Here is a 23,813-nt window from a genome sequence, read left to right on the forward strand (position 1 = left end):
CCAATCAGAAGGCTATTGCAACAGTCCCAGAATGAGGTAATGGAAACCCACATAAAGTGGTGGCAGTGTCAGAAGAAAGAAGGGAAGGAATACCAGAAATATGGCAAAAACAAGAATCTATAGACAGCCCTTGGCATCTGATTAGATATGTGGGAGGCTTGGAAGTGAGGAGATGAAGACAATCTCTAGAAAACCAGCCTAGGTGTCTGGGATGATAGAGGTAACCTCAACAATAAAGGAATAATAAAATTAAATAGGGGAATCTATACATTTTTAGTTTGGGGAGAGGGTGTTACAATTTTATATTATCTCTTTCTACACAATTTCCCCCTGAATATTCTAAGATTATTTCGTTTCCTTTCATCATACTCTAAAGATTCAAAAGCAAACTTGGTAGTACTCTTTATTATTATTATTTTTAAACCCTTGTACTTTGGTGTATTGTCTCATAGGTGGAAGATTGGTAAGGGTAGGCAATGGGGGTCAAGTGACTTGCCCAGGGTCACACAGCTGGGAAGTGGCTGAGGCTGGGTTTGAACCTAGGACCTCCTGTCTCTAGGCCTGACTCTCACTCCACTGAGCTACCCAGCTGCCCCCATCTTTATTATTATTTTTTAATGGAACCAATGAATTTTGACATTTTGAGGACTTTAGTGTACCATATAAATTAGAACACTGTAAACTGCAACTTGCTATGTAAAATGTAAGGTAGTATAATGGACAACTTTTCAGCTCTTTTCAACTCAATTATTCAATGTACTTTCATTAGCTATCTAGTTTTTCAAATTTAGAGATAACTGGTAGCTCTGTGGACACAGTGCAAAGCTTAGAGACAGGAAGACCTAAGTTCAAATCTGATTATGGCAAGTCATTTCACCTTTCTCAGCCTCAGTTTTTCCAGAGGGTTTGACTCAATGGTCTCCAAGGTCCAACATCAGTCTCAATCTATGATCTTATGAAATGTGCAAAATATAGTATATTAAGCTGTATGACTTTAACTTTTTGACTATTTGCTGTTTGAATATGTGTAAATTCTGTTGAATCTGTACTTCCACACTAATGTAGAAAGAAATGTTTTATCCAAACAGAAGTGTCTAAAGGATTATGCACACTATTGCAAAGTAAATCGGTAAATGATTCATTTACTATTCTCTAAATGCCATTCAAATGCTTTCCTACTTATTTATCCAAGTTCTAATAGAACACATCAAATAAAATACTTTACACAAACACAGTTCACATTCTAATGTGTGTACTAAACTAAAAGAAAAAAGCTATTGTGATGTACTTTGGTAATTTATTAATATTTTAGACATGCACTGTTAAATAAAATTATAGACAATTATATTAAGATTACAGACTTTAATCAACTATAATAAATCAATGCTTATTACAATATAAAAATTCTGATCCTTCATGCATCAAATTACATAAATTGGATAGGTGTCACATTATACAATATTTAAATATATGAGTTTTGTACCTTCAAAAATGTGTATAAGTTACTAGTATTTTTAATAAGACAAGTATTTTCTCTTCTGTTATAAAGAATGTTTATATCTTTTGCATACCTGCTAAATATACACAACATTCTAAGACCTGCAGCAACTTTTCGTAGTTCAAAATACAAAACATCTGGAAGGTTCTACATGAATAAGCCCAAATGTATTATTTGTAACAGATTTCAATTCCACATAAGAGTAAATTCTTTGACATAGAAAACAAATGAAATAAATGATGTCAACTCTAGTTTAATGCTTGAAGAGCTTCTACACTTCTTAATAAATGCATGTGAAAACCCTTCATATGCAGATTAGTTAAGGTGCTATCTATTGCATATTAAATACTTCCAATGATTACATCTGGATTATTAAAGTTATAAATCCATTAAAATAGAGTTTACAATGGAAGTGCTGACAGACCTTTAAATCTAGTATCATGAACTCGCAATGCCATAATCCTTCACCTCTTACTTCAAAGAGAGTAAGTGAATCAACATGCTTTTAAAGTTCATCTTAACACACACAACTTACACCTACCATATCTACAAGATGTATGACTACATGAACATCAAAAAGTTTCAGTGTGATTTACAAATCCAAGATTGGCTCTTTCTTAAAATGTGTAGAAGAAAATAAAACCTCTGGTAAAACAGTTACTGTATTTATATTAAAGAGAGCAGTTCTTTTTCTTTAAGATCCTCCAAGTCAAAGAAAATGTATTTTCCTTTAGGGAATTAAGGAGGGTTCAGGAAGTACATGTGAAGAAAGCATGTCATTCACTAATGAATTTTGTTTTACTTAGGTTTTCATTCAAGAAATCTTTTTTAAAACAAGGCAACATTTTCACAGCTGGAAAATTAAAACTAGATTTTGATTTCCCACCAAAAGCAGTAGATGTAGTTATGGATAATCTATCGATAATGCTACATTCATTCATGCATGCAAAGGTGACCTCAAAAAAAGCTCAATATAAAATATAGCAGCAAAAAGCAATATCTAAATGTTATACATTCTTCACAAATGCATAATAAGTTACCATTTTATTTAAAACTCTAAGATATGACCCTGGTATTTGTCCCATTAATGAGAGTTAAAATAATTACCTGTAGGCAAATATTTTCATTATTATTATCATCACTAAATTGGACTTAATACTGAAATGAAATCTGTACACATAGAAGTGATTTTATAAAATTAAAAAGTTTCTAAATTTATACAATAAAAGTTTCTCAGCTTTTAACAGGTCTGAGATATACTGTGTAAATGGTTTTATAATTAAAAGATCAATTAAATACATTTGAGCTCATAGATGTGTTTCAGCCCAAAGAAGAAAAAAAAAGTGTTTATACAAGTATCATACTTTCTGTTAAACTCATGAATTTTACCCTCATTTCTAAACTACTGACCCAAAAATAGGCATAATCAAGGGTCTAGAAATTGAAGACAGTTTTGTTTCTACTTTCAACCAGGGCTAGATTTGTAAAAAAAATGTGAAGAGTAATTTTTTCTTTCTTTTAATTACATTGATTATAATGTAATTATAATGAAAATAACATCCAGTTCTAAGTTATACATAAGTGATAGTAACCAATAATTTGAAATTGTTTCAGGTAGAACTAAGTGCAATTAAAATGAAGTTTTAATATAATACTCATTTTGGCTTAAAAAGAAAATGAATAGCTTATTGATTTTATATTATTGGTTCTTGATTCTTTATGCAGGGAAATATCTTCCCCTTTAAAGTAGATTTGATTGTATCACATTTCTTAATATGAAATATGTGGGTACCTATGGCAAAAATAAACATATTATATAAAAGTATATTTGGCCAGAGTACACTAAAATATCTGAGAATCTTCATGGGAAAAATTAGCAGTTCCCAACCTTATATTTTGATCTTTTAAAAAAAGATTTAAGAAATGCTTTTTTAAATCTAAGTGAATCATACTGTTATAAACCATAACCTTTGGCACCAGATTCAAAAATTTGTTATCAAGATCTCAAATTAAAAAAAAAAACACACAATGGTATTTGAGGTATATTCACTGTAGATTCTAAACACTAAATAGTAAGTTTGAAAAAAAAACTGGCAATATCAATTTCCAATTTCTATTTTCCTAATTTTAGAAAATGAACTAAACAATATTTAGGAAAATTATTTCAGAATTTTAAAATGATATTCTCTTAGAAGAAATAAGTCAATACTGTGAATAAAGGACCAGATCCTTTGGATAAGTACACTCAATATTCTCTGACCCCAAATACGAAAATGATCCAAAAAGTAATTCTGAATATTGTACTATTAAAAAGAAGTCATTTATCCTGCTTCTTTAATGAATCATATCAACTTTATTATATATATTTTTGTGAAGTTGAGCTGTGTCAGAAAAATTACAAAGATAATTAAAGAACAGGGACAAAAGGGTGCAGAAGGCATATCCCCAAATGAAACAAAACTTCTTAACATTAGGAAGACAAAGCTCCTTTTCTTAATTTATCACTGTATTAATTCCTTTAAAGTCAATGAAGGGTAAATTATAAACAAAACTAAATTTTTTCTTTTACCACTGCATTTCCATTTGAAATGATGGGATAATTTCACATGCATTTCACAATATCTAAAAATGCCCTATAGAAGTAACTAAACATGTTTTCTAGAGGGGTAAAAAATTTATCAGAAAAAAAAATCATCTAATTGAAGAACCTTCAAGAAATTGAAGTATATATTATTCTTTGAGAAAAGACATGCACTAAAAACTTACAATCCCTTTATCTAGTCTTGTTTAGGGTTTAAAATTACACCACCTGAAACTCTTAATGTTTAAAAGGTATTTTTCTTTTGTTGATATTCTTACAACAGAGCCCATTCATGCTCATTTCTAAACATCCTGTGTCCCACTATTATAAGTTCTTCAAGTATTTGACTATATCTTTCCTATTCCTCCAACTTCTTTGAAACTTGACATTTTTCTTTTTAACAATTTGTTCATATTGTTAAAGGCATGCAATATCTTTACCAAAACCCCCCTCCCAAAACCTTCCACATATTTTATTAGTTCATTACCAACTTTAATTTATACACAAATCTTAAATTTTAGGATAAAAAAATGAGTTCCAACAAATAACTAACATCTTGAAGTTGAAATAGCCTAAAATATTCTCAAAACTATTTATGTATGACACTCTTTCTACCACTTTGGGGTCATTACTTCCAATGAATACTAGGAATGGATATCAGAGTATTAAATTACATTGCAGTTCACTTTCAAACCAAGTATATCTCATGGTTTGTATTCATTTAAAACAGTCTCTGCATAAACACTAATACTAAATAAGAATTCATTTCTGTTTTACACCAATATATAAAACACATTCACACAACCAAATAAAGGACATGGGAATTGAGCCTTAAAAGGTACCAATTACAAATATAAAATGCTTAGTGGTACATGTATGTAAAAGTAGTTCTGTCATTAAATATTATACTCAAATTGATTTCTGAAAAATCAAAAAATGTTATCATATTCCTGAGGGTAAGATCTGAATAATGAAAAATCTCACCAAGAGACAGACATTTTGGAAGATGAATATTTGCTAAGGTAAATGTTCACACCTATGGATTAACCAGGAAGTAAGGAAGTGGGGTTAGAAGGTCTAATTTATATCCAGGGAAAAGTTTCGTACCCTAGAGATGCTAGCCTTTTTAACTTTAAATTTTTTAATTATTTGGCTCACTTCACAGATGACACTTTTTGGCAGTCCCCATGAATATTTAAATTTAAAATGATTTTTGAAAAGTTAAACAAAAAAAATTTCAACCTATTATGCAGTGTCTTCAACTAGCATTTTTTTAAAATATGAAATGCAATATTATTGGCTTATCAACTCTTGGAAAATTTGCCAGCTTTTCTTGAAGGTTCATATGGCACTCTGAGAATACTTGGAGTTTCTTCCATTACTCTTACAAGAAGATTGTCAATGTAGTCCTCAAGTTCACGGATATGGGTGTCTTTCCTTTTAAGTAGTTCTTTGTGTTTCACAAGTTCTTGTATTACTTCTTCATAGGTAAGACTTCGATACCCTGCAGTGGCATCAAAAGGATTGCTATCCTGGAACAGGATAAAAATACTAGTTTTATTAGATGTTATGACATAGGTAAGCAACAAGGTCCAAACAAAGGCTTTGGGGAATCAAGATATGGTGGGGAAACAAAGGAGAGATGGGAATGAATGACTGTCAATCAATCCTGAAATAGAAAAATGTTTATTTTGTACTATTCTTAAAAAAAAAAAAAGCACCAATATATATTTGCTTAACCAAATCTCTAGTTAAAATCTGCATGAAAAATAATGAAACCAATTAAATTTCAATCTGGCCAGTATGCTGTTTTCATTCAATAACAGTATGTCCTCTTTACAATTACTGTTTTTCAAAATGAATTTTGTTCTGTCAACGAGCAGATCTCCCATGATGAATTATAAATGGGTCATAATTAGAAAGGTATAATCAACTGAAACATAGTACTGATATTAAAGCTACTAAATAATTTTACAGGCAGAAACTTTAAAAGAATGGAACTCTAAAGAGTGATTAGTCTATCTCTGAGGCATCTCTGTGTGATATATATGGTCTTTCCAAAAAGTGATAATATTTTCGTAAGTGGCTCATAGATATCATTCTCATTCCTTTATAGTTATAAGATACAAGCAGTATTTGTAATTTAAGATCCTGATTTAGAATGTAACAAAAGATATAGACCCAACATATCGATGATATCTACCACATTAGAAGTACCAAATATTTGTTAAAAATAGCAACATACATTTGTGGTTAGAGAATCACAAAGCCATAGAATTTTGGAGTTGTAAAAGAAACCAATGACCAATTAGCCCAAACTATCCTGGAAAAGGAATACTTACAACAAAACTGACAAGTGGTCATTCAGTCAGTCAATAAGCATTTATTAATTGTCAATTATTTACAAGGCATTGTGCTCAGAGCTGGAAATACAAAGAAAGGTAAAAGACAGTTCCGGCCCTGAGAGACTCACAATCTAATCAAGAAGACAACAAGCAAACATTCAGAATAAACAGGAAATAAAAGAGAGAAGGCACTAGAACTAAAAGGGATTGAGATTGAAAAAGGCTTCAGTAGAATTTAGATTTTTAGACTGAACTTGAAGGAGCCAGGAGGCAGAAAGGAGGAGAGTGAGCACTGAAGGCTTGGGAGAGTCAGAGAAAATGCCTACGGCAGAGAAAAGGAATGTCATGTTCACTGAGCAGCAGCAAGGAGGCAAATATCTCTGGATCAAAGACTATGTGGGGGATGGGGAAGTATAAATTGCAAGAATACGGAATGGCAGGGGAGAGGGAGGCTTTGGTTGGGAAGAGCTTTGAACACCAAACAGGAGGTTTTGCATTTGATCCTAAAAGTTAATGAGAGCCACTAGAGTTAATTAGGGGGAGGTGTGTGTATGTGTGTGACATGGTCTGACCCATGCAAAGGAAAATCACTCTGACGGTTGAATGGATGATGGACTAGAAAGGAGACAGACTTGCTGCAGCCAGACCAACCAGTGTTTAAGCATGAGATGATGAATTGCAGCAGGGTGGTGGTAGTATTAGAAGTGGGAAGGAGGTATACTTGAGAGATTATTACAAAGTTGAAATCTATAGGCTTTGGCAACAGATAATCCAATTTGTTGGAAAGGAGAAGGACAATTTGAAGGGAGATAGCAAGGAAGAGAAAATAACATCTAGGTACTGAGCCTGAGGTAGTGGTAAGATGGAGTTGCCTTCACTATTACATTGAAATTGTAGAGAGTTTAGGAGGAAAGATGAGTGCAATTTTGGACAAGTTAATTTAAGATGTCTACTGGACTCCTCACTATCTTTCACCACTCATATTCAAGTTGGATAAATTGAAGATAATCAACAAAGCAAGAGTACCAGTATTAAAGAATGAAAGGCTTCTTGTAAAAGATGAGATTTTACTCATTCACTCCAGACTCTGAAGAGAACAAATTAACACAAAGTCCAAATTCATGAAGTAAAGCTATAAGAATGAGTAAAGAGAAAAAGAATCCCATCATGAAGAGCTAAAATGGTTACAGGAACACCTAAGACACAAACATAGAAGAGGAATGATTCCAAAATACCTTCAAGCAAAGTTGCAAAGAAAACACAACCTGGGTACAAAGTTCAACTAGAATTTCCTGAGAGAAAAGAAACTAAAGTTTAAAAATAAAGAGCTTAAAATTATTTTTATGAATAAAACCGAGCAATAGATGAAAAAAATGAAATGAGCACTATAAAAGAATAATTTGGAAAAAGAATTAACAGCTTAGTTTAAGAAGTACAAATCCTTATCCAAACAACACATTCCTTGAAAATCAGAATGGATCAAATAAAAGTTAATGCCATCATGGGACAACAAAAAACACTGACACAAAGTCAAAACTGGAAAAAGTTGGGGCTTAGGGGTGGAGAAGTATCTCTTATTTAAGAGAAAAAAAAGAAGAGCCTAGATATCGTATTTCAAAAAAAATCATAAAACTACCTAGATCACTAGGCCCCCACATCCAGATGTAGTGATTAGGTAATTGCTTAAGACAGTGATGGGCAAACTACAGCCTGGATCTGGCCCTTGGGGAATAGTTTGCCCATCACTGACCTAGATATATGAAAATCAAAGGGTGCTAAGTAGAAATAGAACCGGTCATCTCCTGGAACAATCTCTAAAATTAAAACTCTCAGAAACATCAGAAAAAATCCAGAGCTTCCAAATGAAAGAAATTATTATAAATAACCTGAAATAAAGAATTGCATTACTAAGAAACTACAGATAGAATCTCAAAAGAATTAGCAACCACTAATGTAAAGAAACACAGATTTTTAAAATATATTCCAAAAGACAAAAGATATGGGTGTTTAGCCATTAATAAACTACCCAGAAAAATTGGGTAAAATCATTTAGGAGAAAAAAAATGACCTCTAATGAATAAAATGACTTCCAAGAATTCCTGATGAAAAGCCTAAAGCTGAGTATAAATTTTTAAATACAGGAGTAAAGAGATTCAGAAAATGGTAAATATGAGCAAACTATCATAAAGGACTTATCAAAGAAGCGCTATCATCAAGGGTCATAAAGGGTCCCACATAAGAGAGGTCTTTATAGTGGTTTTGATGATCTTAAAAAAAAGGAACAAATGAAGGAATAGACAAAGGGAGTGACACTTGAACCTCATTTTCATGTGAACTGGTCAAAGGAGGGAAGAATATACATATATATTTGGGTAGAGAAATACATTTTATTCAAGAGGGAAATAAGGAAAATAGAAAGGAGGAAGTATCTCAAAGAAGAGTTTAAAAGGAAAGTAACAAGAATTTGTGACTGAGTGCTGGGTAAGGAAAAAAGGAAAGAAGTTTAAAGCTGTGAATATGAATGGGAATGAGAGGAACTAGCCCATAAAGGAATAGGAGAGGAGAATGAATTAGAAAAGCAGATTCAACAATATGTAGCTTATAAGAAATTCACTGGAAACCAAAAGATTCATAAAGTAAAAGGGCCTAGTACAATCTCTATTATGTTCAAATTTCACTAAAAAAGACAGCATAGCAGTCATGATCTGAAAGAAGTCAAAAGAAAAAAGACTTGACTAAAAGAGAAACTACATTATGCTGAAAGGTACAATTGGAATATTAAACATATATGCACCTAAATAGTTAAAGGAAAAGTTAAAAATGTGATACAAAAAAATAAGGCAATAAAATCATTAATGTGGAAGACTTCTATGTGCATCTTTCAGACCTAGAAAAATATAATTTAAAAAAATGAGTTAAGTATTGAATAGATTTTAAATAAACACTACATCTCTAGCAATTACTGAATGAGAAAAGAAAGGAGAATACATATGCTCAGCAGTACTAAAGGCCTTACAAAAACTAAAAGAATATTTAGAGCATAAAAATCTCACAAAAATGCAGAAAAACTAAACTCATTGTTTAATGACCCCAATGGAATAAAAATTATATTCAATTTTGGGGTCACTGAAAAGACTAAAAGTTAAGAAGCCAAATGACTTAATTCTAAAGATCCGGTAGGTCAAAAAAAAAAATCAAATCAGGAAAAATAATTTCATTAAAAATAAAGACAATGAGAAAATGTATCAAAATTTTGAGATGCTGTCAAAATAGTTCTTAGAAGAAAAATTACATCTCTAAATATGTTCATCAAGAAAAGAGAGAAATCAATGAATTAGATATGCAACTGAAAATAACAACTAGAAAACCAACATATCAAAATCTTAAATAAACACCAAAACAGAATTCTGAATATCAAAGAGAATAACAAACTTGAAAGCATAAGAAACAAATAGGTAATTAATAAATTAAGCTAGTAGTTCTTGCTTTGGAAAAACAATAAAACAGAAAAGCTAGCTAATTTGATTTTTTAAAATAAAGAAGAAAGCCATATTACCAGAAAAATGGAAAAAGTGGATTAACAAGTGAAGAAATAGTTATTTTAAACTATTTTGCCCAATTTTATGCCAATGAAACAATCTACATGAAATAGATGTTTATAATTAAGTAAAATATACACATTAAAAGATTAAGAAATAGGGGACTATTAGTGCAAATACTAATAATATGGAACTAGGTCTTGATCAATGACACATGTAAAACCCTGTGGAATTGCTCATTGGCTATGGGAGGGGGGTGGAAGGAGGGGAAGAAAAGACCAAGATTCAAGTAACAATGTAAAAATATACTAAATTAATTAAATAAACAACCACAAAAAAAGGAATAGGGGGCTAAAATAAATCAGTCTTAGAAAAATAAACTGAACAAGTCATAAATAAATCCCCAAATAGTTAACGCTAGAGTCTATATTAATTTTATAAAAGAATTCTTAAACGTCAAAAAAAATTATTTGTAATACTACAAACGCTTTTTGAAAAATAGGAAAAGACATGGTTCTACTAAACCCCTTCTATGATATAATTATGGTATTGATATTTAAATCAGGCAGTCAAAAAAGAAAGGAAATTATAGCCTAACATCCCCAATGAACAAGAACAAAAATATTAAATATTAGGAAAGAGATTAAAGCAATATATCATAAAGATTATACACTATAGCCATGTTGAATTTAGACCAGGATTTGGGATTGATTAGAAAAACTATCCACATGTATAACAAACTATATCAAAATCAAAGACAATAAAAATCATATGATTTTTTTAAGCAAAAAAAAAAAAAACCTAATTCCTGCCAAAAAACACTAGATCACATAAGAATAAATGTACCCTCTCTTAAATATGATCATTAATAACTACCTAAAAATAATAGTAATGTAATGGGGATATCTGGAGGTCTTTTGTTAAGATCAAGGGTAAAGCAAGGATATTCATTATCACCACAAGTATTTGAATGTTCTAAATGCTAGCTACTGCAATAAGATAAAGAAATTGAAGGAATAAGCACAGGCAAAGAAGAAATAAAATTATAGATTTTTGCAGATGATACGAAAAAATGCTTTACTTAGAGACCCTTGAGTCAACTAGAAATTAAATGAAAAATAACTTCAAACAAAGTAGCAGGATATTAAGACACATGTATAAGTTATTGGCATTGCAATGTATTACCATATTACTAACAAAACTCAGCAGGAAGAGATGGAATAGGAAATTTCATTTAGAATGTCTATGAAATATATAAAATAAATAGGATTCTACCTGTGCTTACAATTAACTCTTGGGCTAAAGCTTTTAAATCTCAAAGGCAGCACCAGAGAATCCAGTGTAAAAAGTAGAATGGTAGGGTGGAAAAAGCAAGAGTGGGAGTTGTCATGGGGAAGGTGACATTTCTAAGTTTCTAAGCAATCAATCAAAAATATGACCTAGAAAAAAGTCTAAATGTGGGGATTCAGCTGGCAAAAGAAGAACAAGGTTCTATCCTAGGACCTCATCTACTCTCCATATACCAGTGATACACACACACACACACACACACACACACACACACACACCTTAGCAAGATAAAGATCTATACATATCTAGCTCTGTATTTACCTACAGATAGAGAAACTGACACATTTTTGCCTTCTTCCCCGAGTTTCAGTCTTACATCAGCAAGGATCTATTGGACATTTCAAACTAATGCCTCAGAAAGCTCAAACTCAAGATGTACAAAAAACAGAGTTTATCTTTCCCTTAAAACATTCCATTTCCCCAATTTCTTTACTCTTGTCAAAGGCACCCCGAGTCTCCCAGGTTCCTAACTCCTCTATCTTCATCATCATCATCTTCAACTTCTCACTCTCCCTCACTCCATGTATCCAATCAGTTGCCAAATCTTCCTACTTCCACCTTATCTCTAAAATCTGACCCCTTCTTTCCACTCAGACCTACCCCTTTACTAAAGGTTCTTAACCTCCAAACTGACCCCCCTCAAGTCTCTCATCACTCCCATTCACCTTATAAATTGTAATCCAAGTGATTTTCCTTGAGTATAGATCTTACCATGTAACTCATTGCCTCTAGGCTAAACTATAAAACCTTTTTAGATTTTAAAGCTCTCTACAACCTGCCACTAATTTATCTCTGTGGCCTCAACAGAAATTACTTCTGCCTCCCACATTCTGTGATACAGCCAATTGGCTTTCTCTTTGGAACTTGCACATGCTGTATTTTCCTTATCTTTAACAATGGTTGTCTCCCATACTGGGAATACATATAGTCCTCTTGATGAACTGGTATTCCTTCAAGATACAGCTCAAGTAAAATCTTCTACATAGCCCCATCCTGCAACTGCTATTACCCTCCTTTTCCAATTAACTTGTTATTTAACTCCTTTTATTTATTCTGTATATACTTGTGTATGTATATTTATAAATGTTTAAATACATGCACACACATACAGTTTTCTCCACTCAAAATTAAATGTTTTCTAAGTATTGCTTCATTCTTTGTACCTCTATCCCTTTGGTATAGATTCTACTAAAAAGTAGATTTTCAAAAAATGCTTATTGGCTAACTCATCTTTATTAGTCTTTTGTGTGTAAAATATTGAAATTTTGGAGTTTGACATTCAAAATACCCCTTTTACCTAGAATTCTTTTATTGCAAGCTAACAGATCTTACATTTTAAGTGACATTTATTTAGTTTGGAAAAAAATGTTCTTTCAAATAGGTCAATTAAAAAATACAGTATTATTATAATGAAATTTTAACTATTAACTTTTTTTTAATTTAAAATGAGATAGTTTATGGGTGCCATCTATTGCTAGGTCAATATTCTGACTAAACTGTTACAACTAGCTGACTTTTTTTTAGTCTTATCCTTGTAACCAATCTTCTTTTAAGGAATATATACAAATAGGTATGTGATATATATATATACATATATATATATATATAAATACTAGTTTGATTCCAAGTAGTAGTAGCTATCAATCATTGTACAATAATGAAATCTACCAATTTCATAGCCTAAACATTTAATATTAGATGAGTTTCTAAATGGTCTTTTGAAAAGATCTAACCACATATTACGTACATATTTAACCATATATACATATTACAAATAATATATAGTTTTATCTATCTATACATATGAAATATATCTAGGAAAAAAAATTTCAGGTCTAAAATAACTTAGTTTTTGTGAGTTGATTTTTTGTTAAAGATATGATTTTAATGAGGAAAGAATGAAGCAAACACAATTTGAAAGCAAGATAATATAAATTGTTCTAAGCAATTCCCATAGTGAGAAGCATATTATATTGTGCCTAACAAACTATTCAGAAACAGTTGTTCAAACTTTGAACCTCAAATGGATCATTTTTGTTAAAATAATTTATGCTGAAATATTAATCTCTCTGGAGCTGTTTCTTCATGTTAAATGAAGTTGTAAGTTGTTCTTGATGATGTTTAAGTTCCATTCTAAGTCTAGGATTCCTGGTAGTATGATTTGTGTTTTGTTTTATGAAAGTAATAAAATCCCCTAAGATTTCACTGTTCCACTAAAATGTTTATTATTACCTGGGACTTTCAAGGATTCTGTGACAAATCATTAGGTATGTGGATTAAATAAACAAATTTACACAGGATACATCATGAAATAGTTGGCTTTATTCTTGCTAATTCTGAAAAAATTATGGAATTCATCCAACAACATTTTGCTTATATGATCAAAATATGGGTTATATATTAGTCTGTTTTCCAGATTTATAATGTAATGTTAAAATTCCTTTACAATAACACCAAAAATACTGATATCATATTATAAAGAAAAGTTGTTTTTAACTGACTTTGAGACACTGAAAATGGAAATAAGTAATAATAAATCTCAAGATTGTTTGAATTAATTAGAAAGTTTAAAATAACAATAACAAAAATATTACTGTGTGGAAATTTAATTTCTTCAAATACAATTATTCTAGAACTTCTTGATAAGTCTTTAGAACCAATGCATATTAAGTGTAGACAGACTTCTAGAAAGTAAAACCATATCCAAAAAAGATAGTTAATACTGCCAGTAGATAAACTCTGAGTAGTCTTTGGGGCTTTCTTAGGTCTAAGTTAATATTTTGCCCCAGATATTTTGCAAGAAGTATTTGTAGTCAGAAAACATCTTAGGAGCATATGTATTATGAGCTATATTCTGGAAAACAATACAGAGTAATTAAAAACACAGTTGAATGTTAGTTCCAGATTTTATTCCAGATTACAAAACTATGAAACTCTATTTTTAGAAAAGATTTTTATATTGCCTTTCTGATAGTCAACATGGGAAAAAATTTCATTTATCGTAAAGACGCAAAAAATTCACTTATGAATAAAAAAGAAATGCAGCACTCTATTGAGGTATAAATATGTTTATAAATAGAACAATATTAACAGTATCATTAAGCAAAACTGAAATTCAAATACAAAGTTCTAACCATTACCTTAAAATAGTTTATGTACTATTTTTGGAAAAGAGTTGAATTTAGGAAAAATATAATCTGGCAAAACTCTAAAACAAGTATTCAATGAGATCCCTAATTGTTCTACATTTTTTCTTAGTTTATGCCACATAACACATGTTTTTAAGATGTTTTCTTATACTGAAATTCAAAACCATCCTCCTATCCCATCCTACCAATAAAATGCCCAAATGGAGACAATAAGAATATTTCAAGGATTGGAGAATGGGGTGAAATAATAATGGAACTATTATGAATGTTAACTACTCAGAATTTTTATATTAACCTACAAATTCATAAGATATTGGTTTCCTAGATAATCTATATTTCCCTTTATGTGCAAATTCTACATTTTAAACTAAGAAATGTGTATCTATTTCAATACTTAAATTTAAACAAAAGCAAATTACAAGAACTCAAAATAGCTAAAGATTTAAAGAAAGGTTGTCCTGGTAACCAAATATTGGTGGGGTACTAACTGACATCCAAGGCAACTAGAGGAGAGAGAGAGAGAGAGATAAGATGAAGGCTTGGCATTCTCTGATCATCTCATTATTGTTCTAATGAGGAACTTTGCTCTGGGAATATCATCTCAGCTACTTTCACATCTTTTGTCCTACTCCCTTCATCTCCCTTTCAGTTCTTAATTAGGCCTTAAAGAGCTCACACTGCCCTTTCAACTGGCTACTGCTCCTGTTTAAACACTGTGCTTTCAGAGACAGGTGTTGGCACCAGAATATAAGACATACAAACTTAATTACAAAACACTATGTCCAGAGGGAAAAAAATAACCTGGTGGATTGCTATTATTGGAGAACTTAATGTAAATTACTTCAAACATCTTATAATCTTCAACATAAAAATTTTTCAAATACTTTTTCCTCAAAAAACACCAACCAGTATGAAGAAGCGTATTCTCCTTTAATTATATCTTGCATTAAATTAACAACACCTAGTAATCCTTTAACTGTCATTAAGGATAGTTAGTATTCCAAAGAAAAATAATCACACATCAAGGAATTCTTTTATCACCTTTAAATCCTTTAAATAAAACAATTTTCATGTTTTATTTCTTTAAAGAATTCTAAAGATGCTTTTACAGTAATGAATTACATGACTGGGGAAGTACATTTATAAGCACATAGAAAATGTAATTAAGGTTACTTTAGAAACAATAGCTACCATGTTAAGTCAATTTTTTGATGTTTTATTTTGTTTAAGATTAAGTAACTCGAAGATAGAATTCAGTTTACTATCTGATCAAAGGCTGACTTCATATATTCTGACATTTCCTATCAAACTATCATATAGAAATTTGGGTTTTTATAAAACATCAAAATGTATAATTCATTTACATAAATAGTACAAAGTCATACTGCATCTATAACATTTTTGTATAGTTGGGAATTAAAAAGAAAATATTTTGAGTAGTCTATAAAATAAGCCCCAATTAATTCATCACTTTTTATAAGCATCTCATTATATAAACTGTGATTTATCACTTTTTTAAAATATCAGTACTATTCAACTCAGTCAAACACATTAAACACAAACTAACTTCAAGACTCTTGATTAGAGCCCTAGTTTCAGCTAGTCAAGGAGAACTTTTACACCAAGATTAAGGCTAAATTTGTCCATAATTTTCCTAAAGCCCCTCATCACTTATTTAACCTGTGCTAAAATGGTTGTAATTAAAATGTGACTTTAAACAATGACCTAACAATGAATTTCAAGAGGCTACTTTAGAAAGGAAGTAAAACCAAAAGAATTAAATTGAGGAAATGTTAATATTAAAAGCTAGAAAAAGCATCCATTGGCACTAAATATACAGCTAATTATACAGGTCTTTAAAGGAAAACAAATGCTGAAAACCTTTTAAATCTTTACTATCAGAGCAAAAGCAAATGAATTTGCAAGAAGATGTAGCCTTCTTAGATTAACAGAGCCCAAGTCATCCAATACCTATCATATATGATACTCAAGTATTCAATCATTATCCTTCATTCAAAGTTACCCATATTATAATAACCAAAAACATTTTTGGAATTGTGATATCCACATTCTTGAATTTCATACCTCTGTGTGTTCACCTTAATATCTATAAGTAAATCAATTTCAAAACAAATGAAATATGTATTTAAAATTCTTAAAATATAATTAACATTGCTTACTAAAAATTTTATAGTTGATACTGATATCTCACTTCTTGCTTAAATACATAGGCTATTTTTTGTATTCATTATTTTAAATGCCAGAAACTTAACTAGTAATAAAGAAAAATTCAAGAGTTTATATAATAAATGCATTTATTCTATTTCCTCCCATTAAGAAATAAAATCTATAATGCAGTTACTCACCAATATTTTCCTGAGATCTTCACTGCTTGTTGGTTTCATATGAAAACTAAGGGGAAAAAATACAAATGTCAAATAGTAAGTATTGTCTATTAGATACAAAATTATACTCTTTAATACCAATATCAAATTAATTTCTGTGATAACACCCTAAATAGTAACTAATAGAAAACAATTATAGCATTCCCAAAATTTCTCTTACAATTTAAAATTTGGAGGTAAGCCTTGTGTATTTATGTATATATCAGAAAATGAAGACAAATCTATTGCTCCTTAAGTAGTAAACATGAATGTACAAATAATTTTAACTACAGAGCTATTATAAGAATGAAATTTACTCATTAAACATTAATACCAAATATGCAATATCAGAAAATGCATGTATTTCAGGATATTTTTTTGAATTTTGAAGCATTAAGTAAACGTGTGCCTTCAAAAATATACAAATGATGAGGCAAAAATCCTCTAATTCATAAGTCTCAGCAAAATTAATATTCCACATATAACTCTTCTGCTAAGATTCAAACCTGAGTTGTGTGGACCACTTCTCAGGATAAGTATTATTTTTTTTAACCTTTACCTTCTGTCTTAGAATCAGTACTGAGCACCAGTTCCAAGGTAGAAGAGAGGTAAGGGCTAGGCATGTTTAGTGACATGCCCAAAATCATACAGCTAAGAAGTGTCTGAAGCCAGAAGTATAAGTAGTTCTTAATACTAGCCTTAAAATTTAAATATCCAGACTAAAATAAATAAAAATTAGGATTATTTCTGAATGCAATAAATTTTTTTGGAGATAAATGGCTATCTACTCTATAGATATCAATTATTTTCCTTGGGCACCTACTAAACTACTGGACTTTACTAAATGTAACAACTGAACCCCCTAAAGAAATTTCTTATTTGATAATTATTTATAATATATAAAAGCAAAACTACTGCTAATAACTGAATTAAACAAAATGGGTGGTGAGTATACTAGAACCAAAATCCTATAAGAATTAGGAATTTTACTTTTTTAACTTTTGGGAGATTTACATGACAAATGTGGCTATCATATTAAATCTACATAAACTAAAAACCATTCTGTTTTTAAATGCATCTCTTATATATAGCACATTCTATAAAAGTATATGGCATACAGTAAAGGTATGGCAATTCCCAAAGAAATCACTATTTTCTAAAGTTTCATTTGTTATTACTAGCCTCAATAACAAGATGATGACACTTTTTACCCAATATATACATTAACTCCCAGTAGATTATAAGGAATCTCTAACAGGCCTAGGTTAGGTGTCATTGCAATTCCAAAACAACACAATGAGTTTAGAATTGCTTTATTATTGGCCTACGTTGCATTAGCTAATATGTAAAGCAAATAACTTAACATGTTCTTCTGTCTAGGCAATTAAATTTCAAGATGGACAACAAAAATATAGACAAATTATCTGACAAATCAACATTTAACATTCAGATTAAAATTTAAAATTATATATGATGCCTAAAAAAAATGTAACTGTGGAATTGAAGGTGGAGAGTAGTAAGGTGCTACATCTTTTGAAAAAGTGCAAGAATTGAACTAAAAACCAGATAATCAAAGGAGTCTTGAGAAGGTAATAGAAAATGTAATACTTATAGTACAATTAAGGCATTGGCTGAAGCCTTGGATTCAAAAGCAAAAGTGAGATGCTAACATTATTCAGATTTGATTGAAAAGGGTGAAAGATATGAGTGAGAGAATAAGAAACATAAGAAATCATCTTTTGGAGCAAAGAATGAAAATCTTAAGTCTGGCTCTATGATGCAACAGGCTAGTTTTCTAGTATTAGTGCTCAGCTATGTGTTATGTGCAAATAGTATATTTATATACATTAAAAAAGAGTGATACACAAATTAATTGGATTATTCATGTTTGTTCATACATTTAATAACTCCCTTGAATATAGTAAGTTTTCTATCACTAAAAAATGATGAAAGCATCACTAAAAATTCACATTTTAAATTTCATTAGAGCTCCAAACGAACAATAATAACAGAAATGAGAATCAAAATAAGTAAGATTTCACATCATACCCAGTAAGTTAGCAAAAATGACAAGATGGAAGTAATCAATGTTGTAGGAATTGTCAAATGACAAGTGCACTAATAGACTGTTGGAAGAGTTACAATTTAGTATAACCATTCTAGAAAGTAATTTGGAATTATGCAAATAAAGTAGCTACAAATATCCAAAACCTCTAATCAGATATTACAATGCTAGACCTATATTCCAAGGAGGCTACTGACCAAAAGAAAAAGCTCTCTATTAACCAAAATATTTGTAACAGCACTTCTTGTATTAAAGAACTGGAAAAAAGTTAAGTGTTCGCCAATAGAGGGAATAACTAAAGAAACTGTGAAAGGTGAAAGTAATGAAATATTTTTATGCTGCAAAAACCAATGACTATGCTGAATATAAAGAAGCACAGAAAGACTTTATGTGAACTGATTTAAAGTGAAGTAAGCAGAGCCAGAAAAAAATATTGGCAATAATTACAATGGAAATGGAAAGAACCATCACAAAACAGAAAACCAACACTGTGAAATTATAAGCAAGAAGGTTGCATCCAAATATATGAGGACATCAACCCCTAATCTCTTTTGAAAAGTTTATGGTTCCACTTGTATGCAACACTGCATGTGTCAGATTTTTTTTAATGCATTGGTTGGTTCTGCTGATTTTTTTTTGTCTTCTTTTTCTTTTAAGAAAATTCACTGTTATGAATGATGTCTCTTGCTGAGGGCATAGAGGAAATGTTTCAGGACAAAATGTAGACAATGTAAAAACAAAAAAAGATCCATAAAAACTTAAAAAGCAACTTTAATTTGATGTACTTACACTTTTTTCCCCAATCTACTTGACCTTTTAATAGTCACCGATATCCACATCTTTTAAAAAATGATTTGCTCATCTGAGATATTTTTAAAAGAATATTACAAATTAATATATTTATAAAGTAAAAAATTTAAAATAGTGATAAATTGGGAGCTCAGTCTATCTAAGCCTATGGATTTTGTAGCTAGTATGAAAGTCAATGACATGACAGAAACATGAGAAGACTTCAGGATGATCATATTACAATAAGGTAACAACTGGAAGGGAAAAGGTGTCTAGTGAATCAAGTCATAGTTAATTCCCATTATACCTGTTTGTAACAGTGATCTGAGGCATTCTGCCCTGCTCACTATATAAAGGAGGTCTCACTGAGAAGCCTCTTTTATTGAGTATTGTCTAAAGTGTAAAGACAGGAACCCTCCTCCCTCATAGTCTGCTTTTTATTCTCACATTGATGTGTCAAACACATGATGAACTCAGTCATTCATGTACTGCCTTTTTTGATCTGTCCTTAAGGGGGGGAAAATGAGTTAACTGAACTGGATTGAATTAGCTTGAAAAATAAAATGTCTCTATTTATCGAAGTGTGGCACCAATTTGTGATATCTTTCTCTTTGGCCTGCTGTCCTCATGTCAGACAAGATATTCAATAATACAATTTGACTGCTCAACTGAGTTGCTGACAGATTAAAAGAAATGGTGATTTTAATGGTATAAAGAATAAATTCTGAGGTAATAGACAAATGTAGACTGAATTTTAGAAAAATAAATTTAAATTTTGAAGTACTAAAGGACTTTTGCAAATAAATTAATAGAATATTCTTCAGCAAGCTAAGATGTTGAAATTTTTACTTTATAATTCAAAACTTTTCCAATTTCCGTTAAAAATTATTTGAAATTTAAAAGTTTGACTGTAAAGACTGCCTTAGAAAATTTTTTTTTAAATAATGAGTCCGGGGTATAGCTGGCTGGCTCAGTGGATAGAGAGCCAGGCCTAGAGATAGGAGGCCCTAGGTTCAATTCTGGCCTCAGACACTTCCTAGCTGTGTGATGCTGGGCAAGTCACTTAACCGACAATTACCTAGCCCTTTCTACTCTTCTGTCTTGGAACCAATATTGAGTCTAAGGAGGAAAGTAAGGGTTTAAAAAAAAATGAGTCCTTAAATTGGCATTGTTGATCCACTTATGAATACAGAAAAATAAGGTGTTTTATGTAAGTTGGATGAATCATAGTCTTTATACATAGATATAAAATAACATAGTCAAAACACTACAGTTATAATTCAAGATTTCCTAAAAATTCTTTAGAGAAAAGAGCTAAAAAAGAGAATGAATTTGTTAAAAAGAAGAGATAACAAAGAAGTCACTCTTTTATGGAAATAATAAAAAATATTTAAGAATAAAATAGCATTAAATTGTCTTCTAGAAATTCCCTAAAATTGGAACACAAGCAAAACCAAAAAAATGTTTATTAGGGCATATTTCCTGTTTTAGGATTATTAAGCTTTTATTAAGCATGTACCAGAGTAAAGTACTTTTAAAAATTACACATTTTTATCATAATGTAGATCACATATCTATGAAGTTTAGTATTGCTGGCATTATAAAGCAATACTTGCAATTAACAGCTCAACACAATTAATGCTATTAAGTTAATGCTCTCTATTTAAAGTTTCTAATCTAAAACCTTTCTCCTGGAATCAAAATTACAACATTCTTTCCCATCAGTTATTTTTCAATTCTCAAAGAGAGCATGGAAAATGTATAATCAGAAGAAAATTATTACCTTAACTTATAGCTCATGGAATGTGTCCTCTTATTTATCATGAAGAGTTAGTGCTCTATAAAACTATGGCTCTACCAGGGGAACAATTACACTGGTTGAAAATATATTTTAGGAACTATGACACAAATTCATTTTTTAAAAGTCTATAAATGAAATCATTTTAGGAAAGAAAACCAGTCAAATTTCCAATTATACTGAAGTATATAGCTTATATACTTATACTTATAGATATAGTGTAGTCTGAGTTGATTCATATCCTTAAATCCAAAATAATTTCCCTAATTTCTAAGTTGGAATGACTGCTTTCTAAAGTAACTGAATAACTTTTCTTAAAAGGGTAAAGTTATTTAAAGAGTATCTTATATACAATAAAAATAGGCAATTCTAATGTTCCTTTCTCAAAGCTGAACAAATATAATAAACAAAAGAAAAAATACAGAATTGAACAGTTGGAGGATATAGGGCTGAAAGACTAAGAGCCTCTTCTAAATTTAAAAAAAAAAGCCATATGTAGAAATAAATATAATTTCTCAGGTACCACATAATACTGAAACAAAAGAGACCATCTAAAAAAAAGGAACAGAAAAAAATGCAAGATTAATATAAAAAGCAAAGCAAAAATACCAAACCACATCTTTTACAGACTATTTTTTAAACGGGCTGATGATTTCATTAGGGTAAGGAGTTCCCAGTGAGAACCTTCCTCTACAAATGCAAATCTGATTCTTCTGTAGAATTTCAGTCTTGGTCACTGAAGGATTAGATAACTGGCTAAGAGTCTTTCAGCTAGTGCCAAAGATAGAACTAGAAGGTAGGTTTTTCTGACTTGGAAGTCATCTCTCTATGATAAAAAAAAAAAAAATTAACCAAAACAAAGGGCCTAAGCAAAAGAAAGACTTTAAATTGGAGACAGGCACATTTCTCCTTTTAGAATATGTTCCATTCTCTTCTGCAATTTCCTTAGGGTAAAGAAGAGTTTTGTATTACTTTAATTTCTTTTCTATTATATTTTAAATTCTTTCTTCTGGTAACTTGTTGTTTGTCATTGGTATCATTAATTTCTATTTGCCTTGGGATTTTGAAGCATGGTTTTGTTGTTACTGTTTTACCTACTAGCAGTCCATGGAGTCTTTCATTGATATTTTGGGAGTGGTTTTGGTAGGGAGGTCTGGACAGTTTTCTCATATTACTTCTTACATTATGGTATTCAATTTTTTGACTTGTGTTCTTCTAGGAAGTCTATGATCTTTAAGATATCTCTATCCATCTTTCTTTCAAGGTTGTTATATTATGCTTGACTAAAAATTATGCATTATTTTAGTTACTGTTTTGCTTCTCATCTTCCAGATTATCCTTCACTATTGCATATCTATATTCTCAAGCTTTGGTTTTTCTTCTGTTTCTATGCAAAGATTCACATTTTCTATTCTGATGATAATTTCTTCTGCATAGATCATAAATTCTGCCACTCTGATCTCATATAAATTCTTCTCCCAAGTTTCTGATTTATCTCTTGAAACATACCGGAATATTTCACTTCAGTTTCCTATCTTCTGAGAAATCCAATTTTATGTTTTAACATATGTTGAGTCAGTTTCCTTTGTCTTACTCTTTTTAGAGATGTCTGTAATCTTTTAGATATTTTGGTACCAAATTTCTTTCTGATTTTAATATCTTAGTTGTTGATTTTTCTGAGTTTTCTTCCTTCCGAGGACTGAAGTTTTGAGATTTTTTGCCTCATGCTCTTTACTTTCTGATTTCCATTTCCAGAATAGGACCTCAGAGGTCTCAACCTTCACTCGTCTTTGGGGAATTCATTTTTCATCAGTCACAGCAATTGCCCCAAGTAACTTCTGGAAGGTCAGTAATGGCCTCAGCTGAATGCCAGTTCATCTTCTTTCAGGAAAGGTACACTTTACACAATGGTGCCCTATGCTAGGCTAGTTCCACAGTTCTTCAGTTCTCCGGCTAAGTGCAGTTGCCCCAGGCAGAGCATAATACCACCAAGCTATACCTCCCCATCTTCTATAAGTAGCTTGAAGAGTTGTGGTCTACTGCTTATTTATATAAGAATGCTGGGATGAGGGCAGATGTCAGCAGTAACAGAGACATTGCTAAACAGATCTGTGAAAACAAGTTTACATACTTTACCAGAGCAAGAAGCCAGGGTATAGAAGGTGCTGAGCAATTATGTTAGGGGTTTTGTATTTTATGTAGGTAGTCTTTTTGGTTTCTTTGCCTGCAAAATGGCTATAATTTTATTATTTAAGGCTGTCAGTGATACATTAGGCATAGAGTCAGAAAGACCTAAGTACAAAATTGGCCTCAGC

The 23,813-nt window shown here is 30.9% G+C and overlaps 1 protein-coding gene across 1 annotated transcript in view; it reads right to left on the minus strand.

Moving 5' to 3' along the window:
* Positions 1-5,220: 5,220 nt before the first annotated feature.
* RAB11FIP2 (RAB11 family interacting protein 2) overlaps positions 5,221-23,813 on the minus strand; it is a 73,831-nt gene continuing 55,238 nt past the window's right edge. Inside the window, exons 4-5 of the mRNA XM_044662592.1 lie at positions 16,829-16,874; positions 5,221-5,611 (exon numbers count right to left, since the gene is read on the minus strand). Of these exons, the coding sequence (XP_044518527.1) occupies positions 5,384-5,611; positions 16,829-16,874 (274 nt within the window). The 3' untranslated portion in view covers positions 5,221-5,383. The remainder of the gene's footprint in view (positions 5,612-16,828; positions 16,875-23,813) is intronic.

The sequence above is a fragment of the Gracilinanus agilis genome, chromosome 2 (assembly GCF_016433145.1).
Source record: "Gracilinanus agilis isolate LMUSP501 chromosome 2, AgileGrace, whole genome shotgun sequence".
NCBI lineage: Eukaryota > Metazoa > Chordata > Mammalia > Didelphimorphia > Didelphidae > Gracilinanus > Gracilinanus agilis.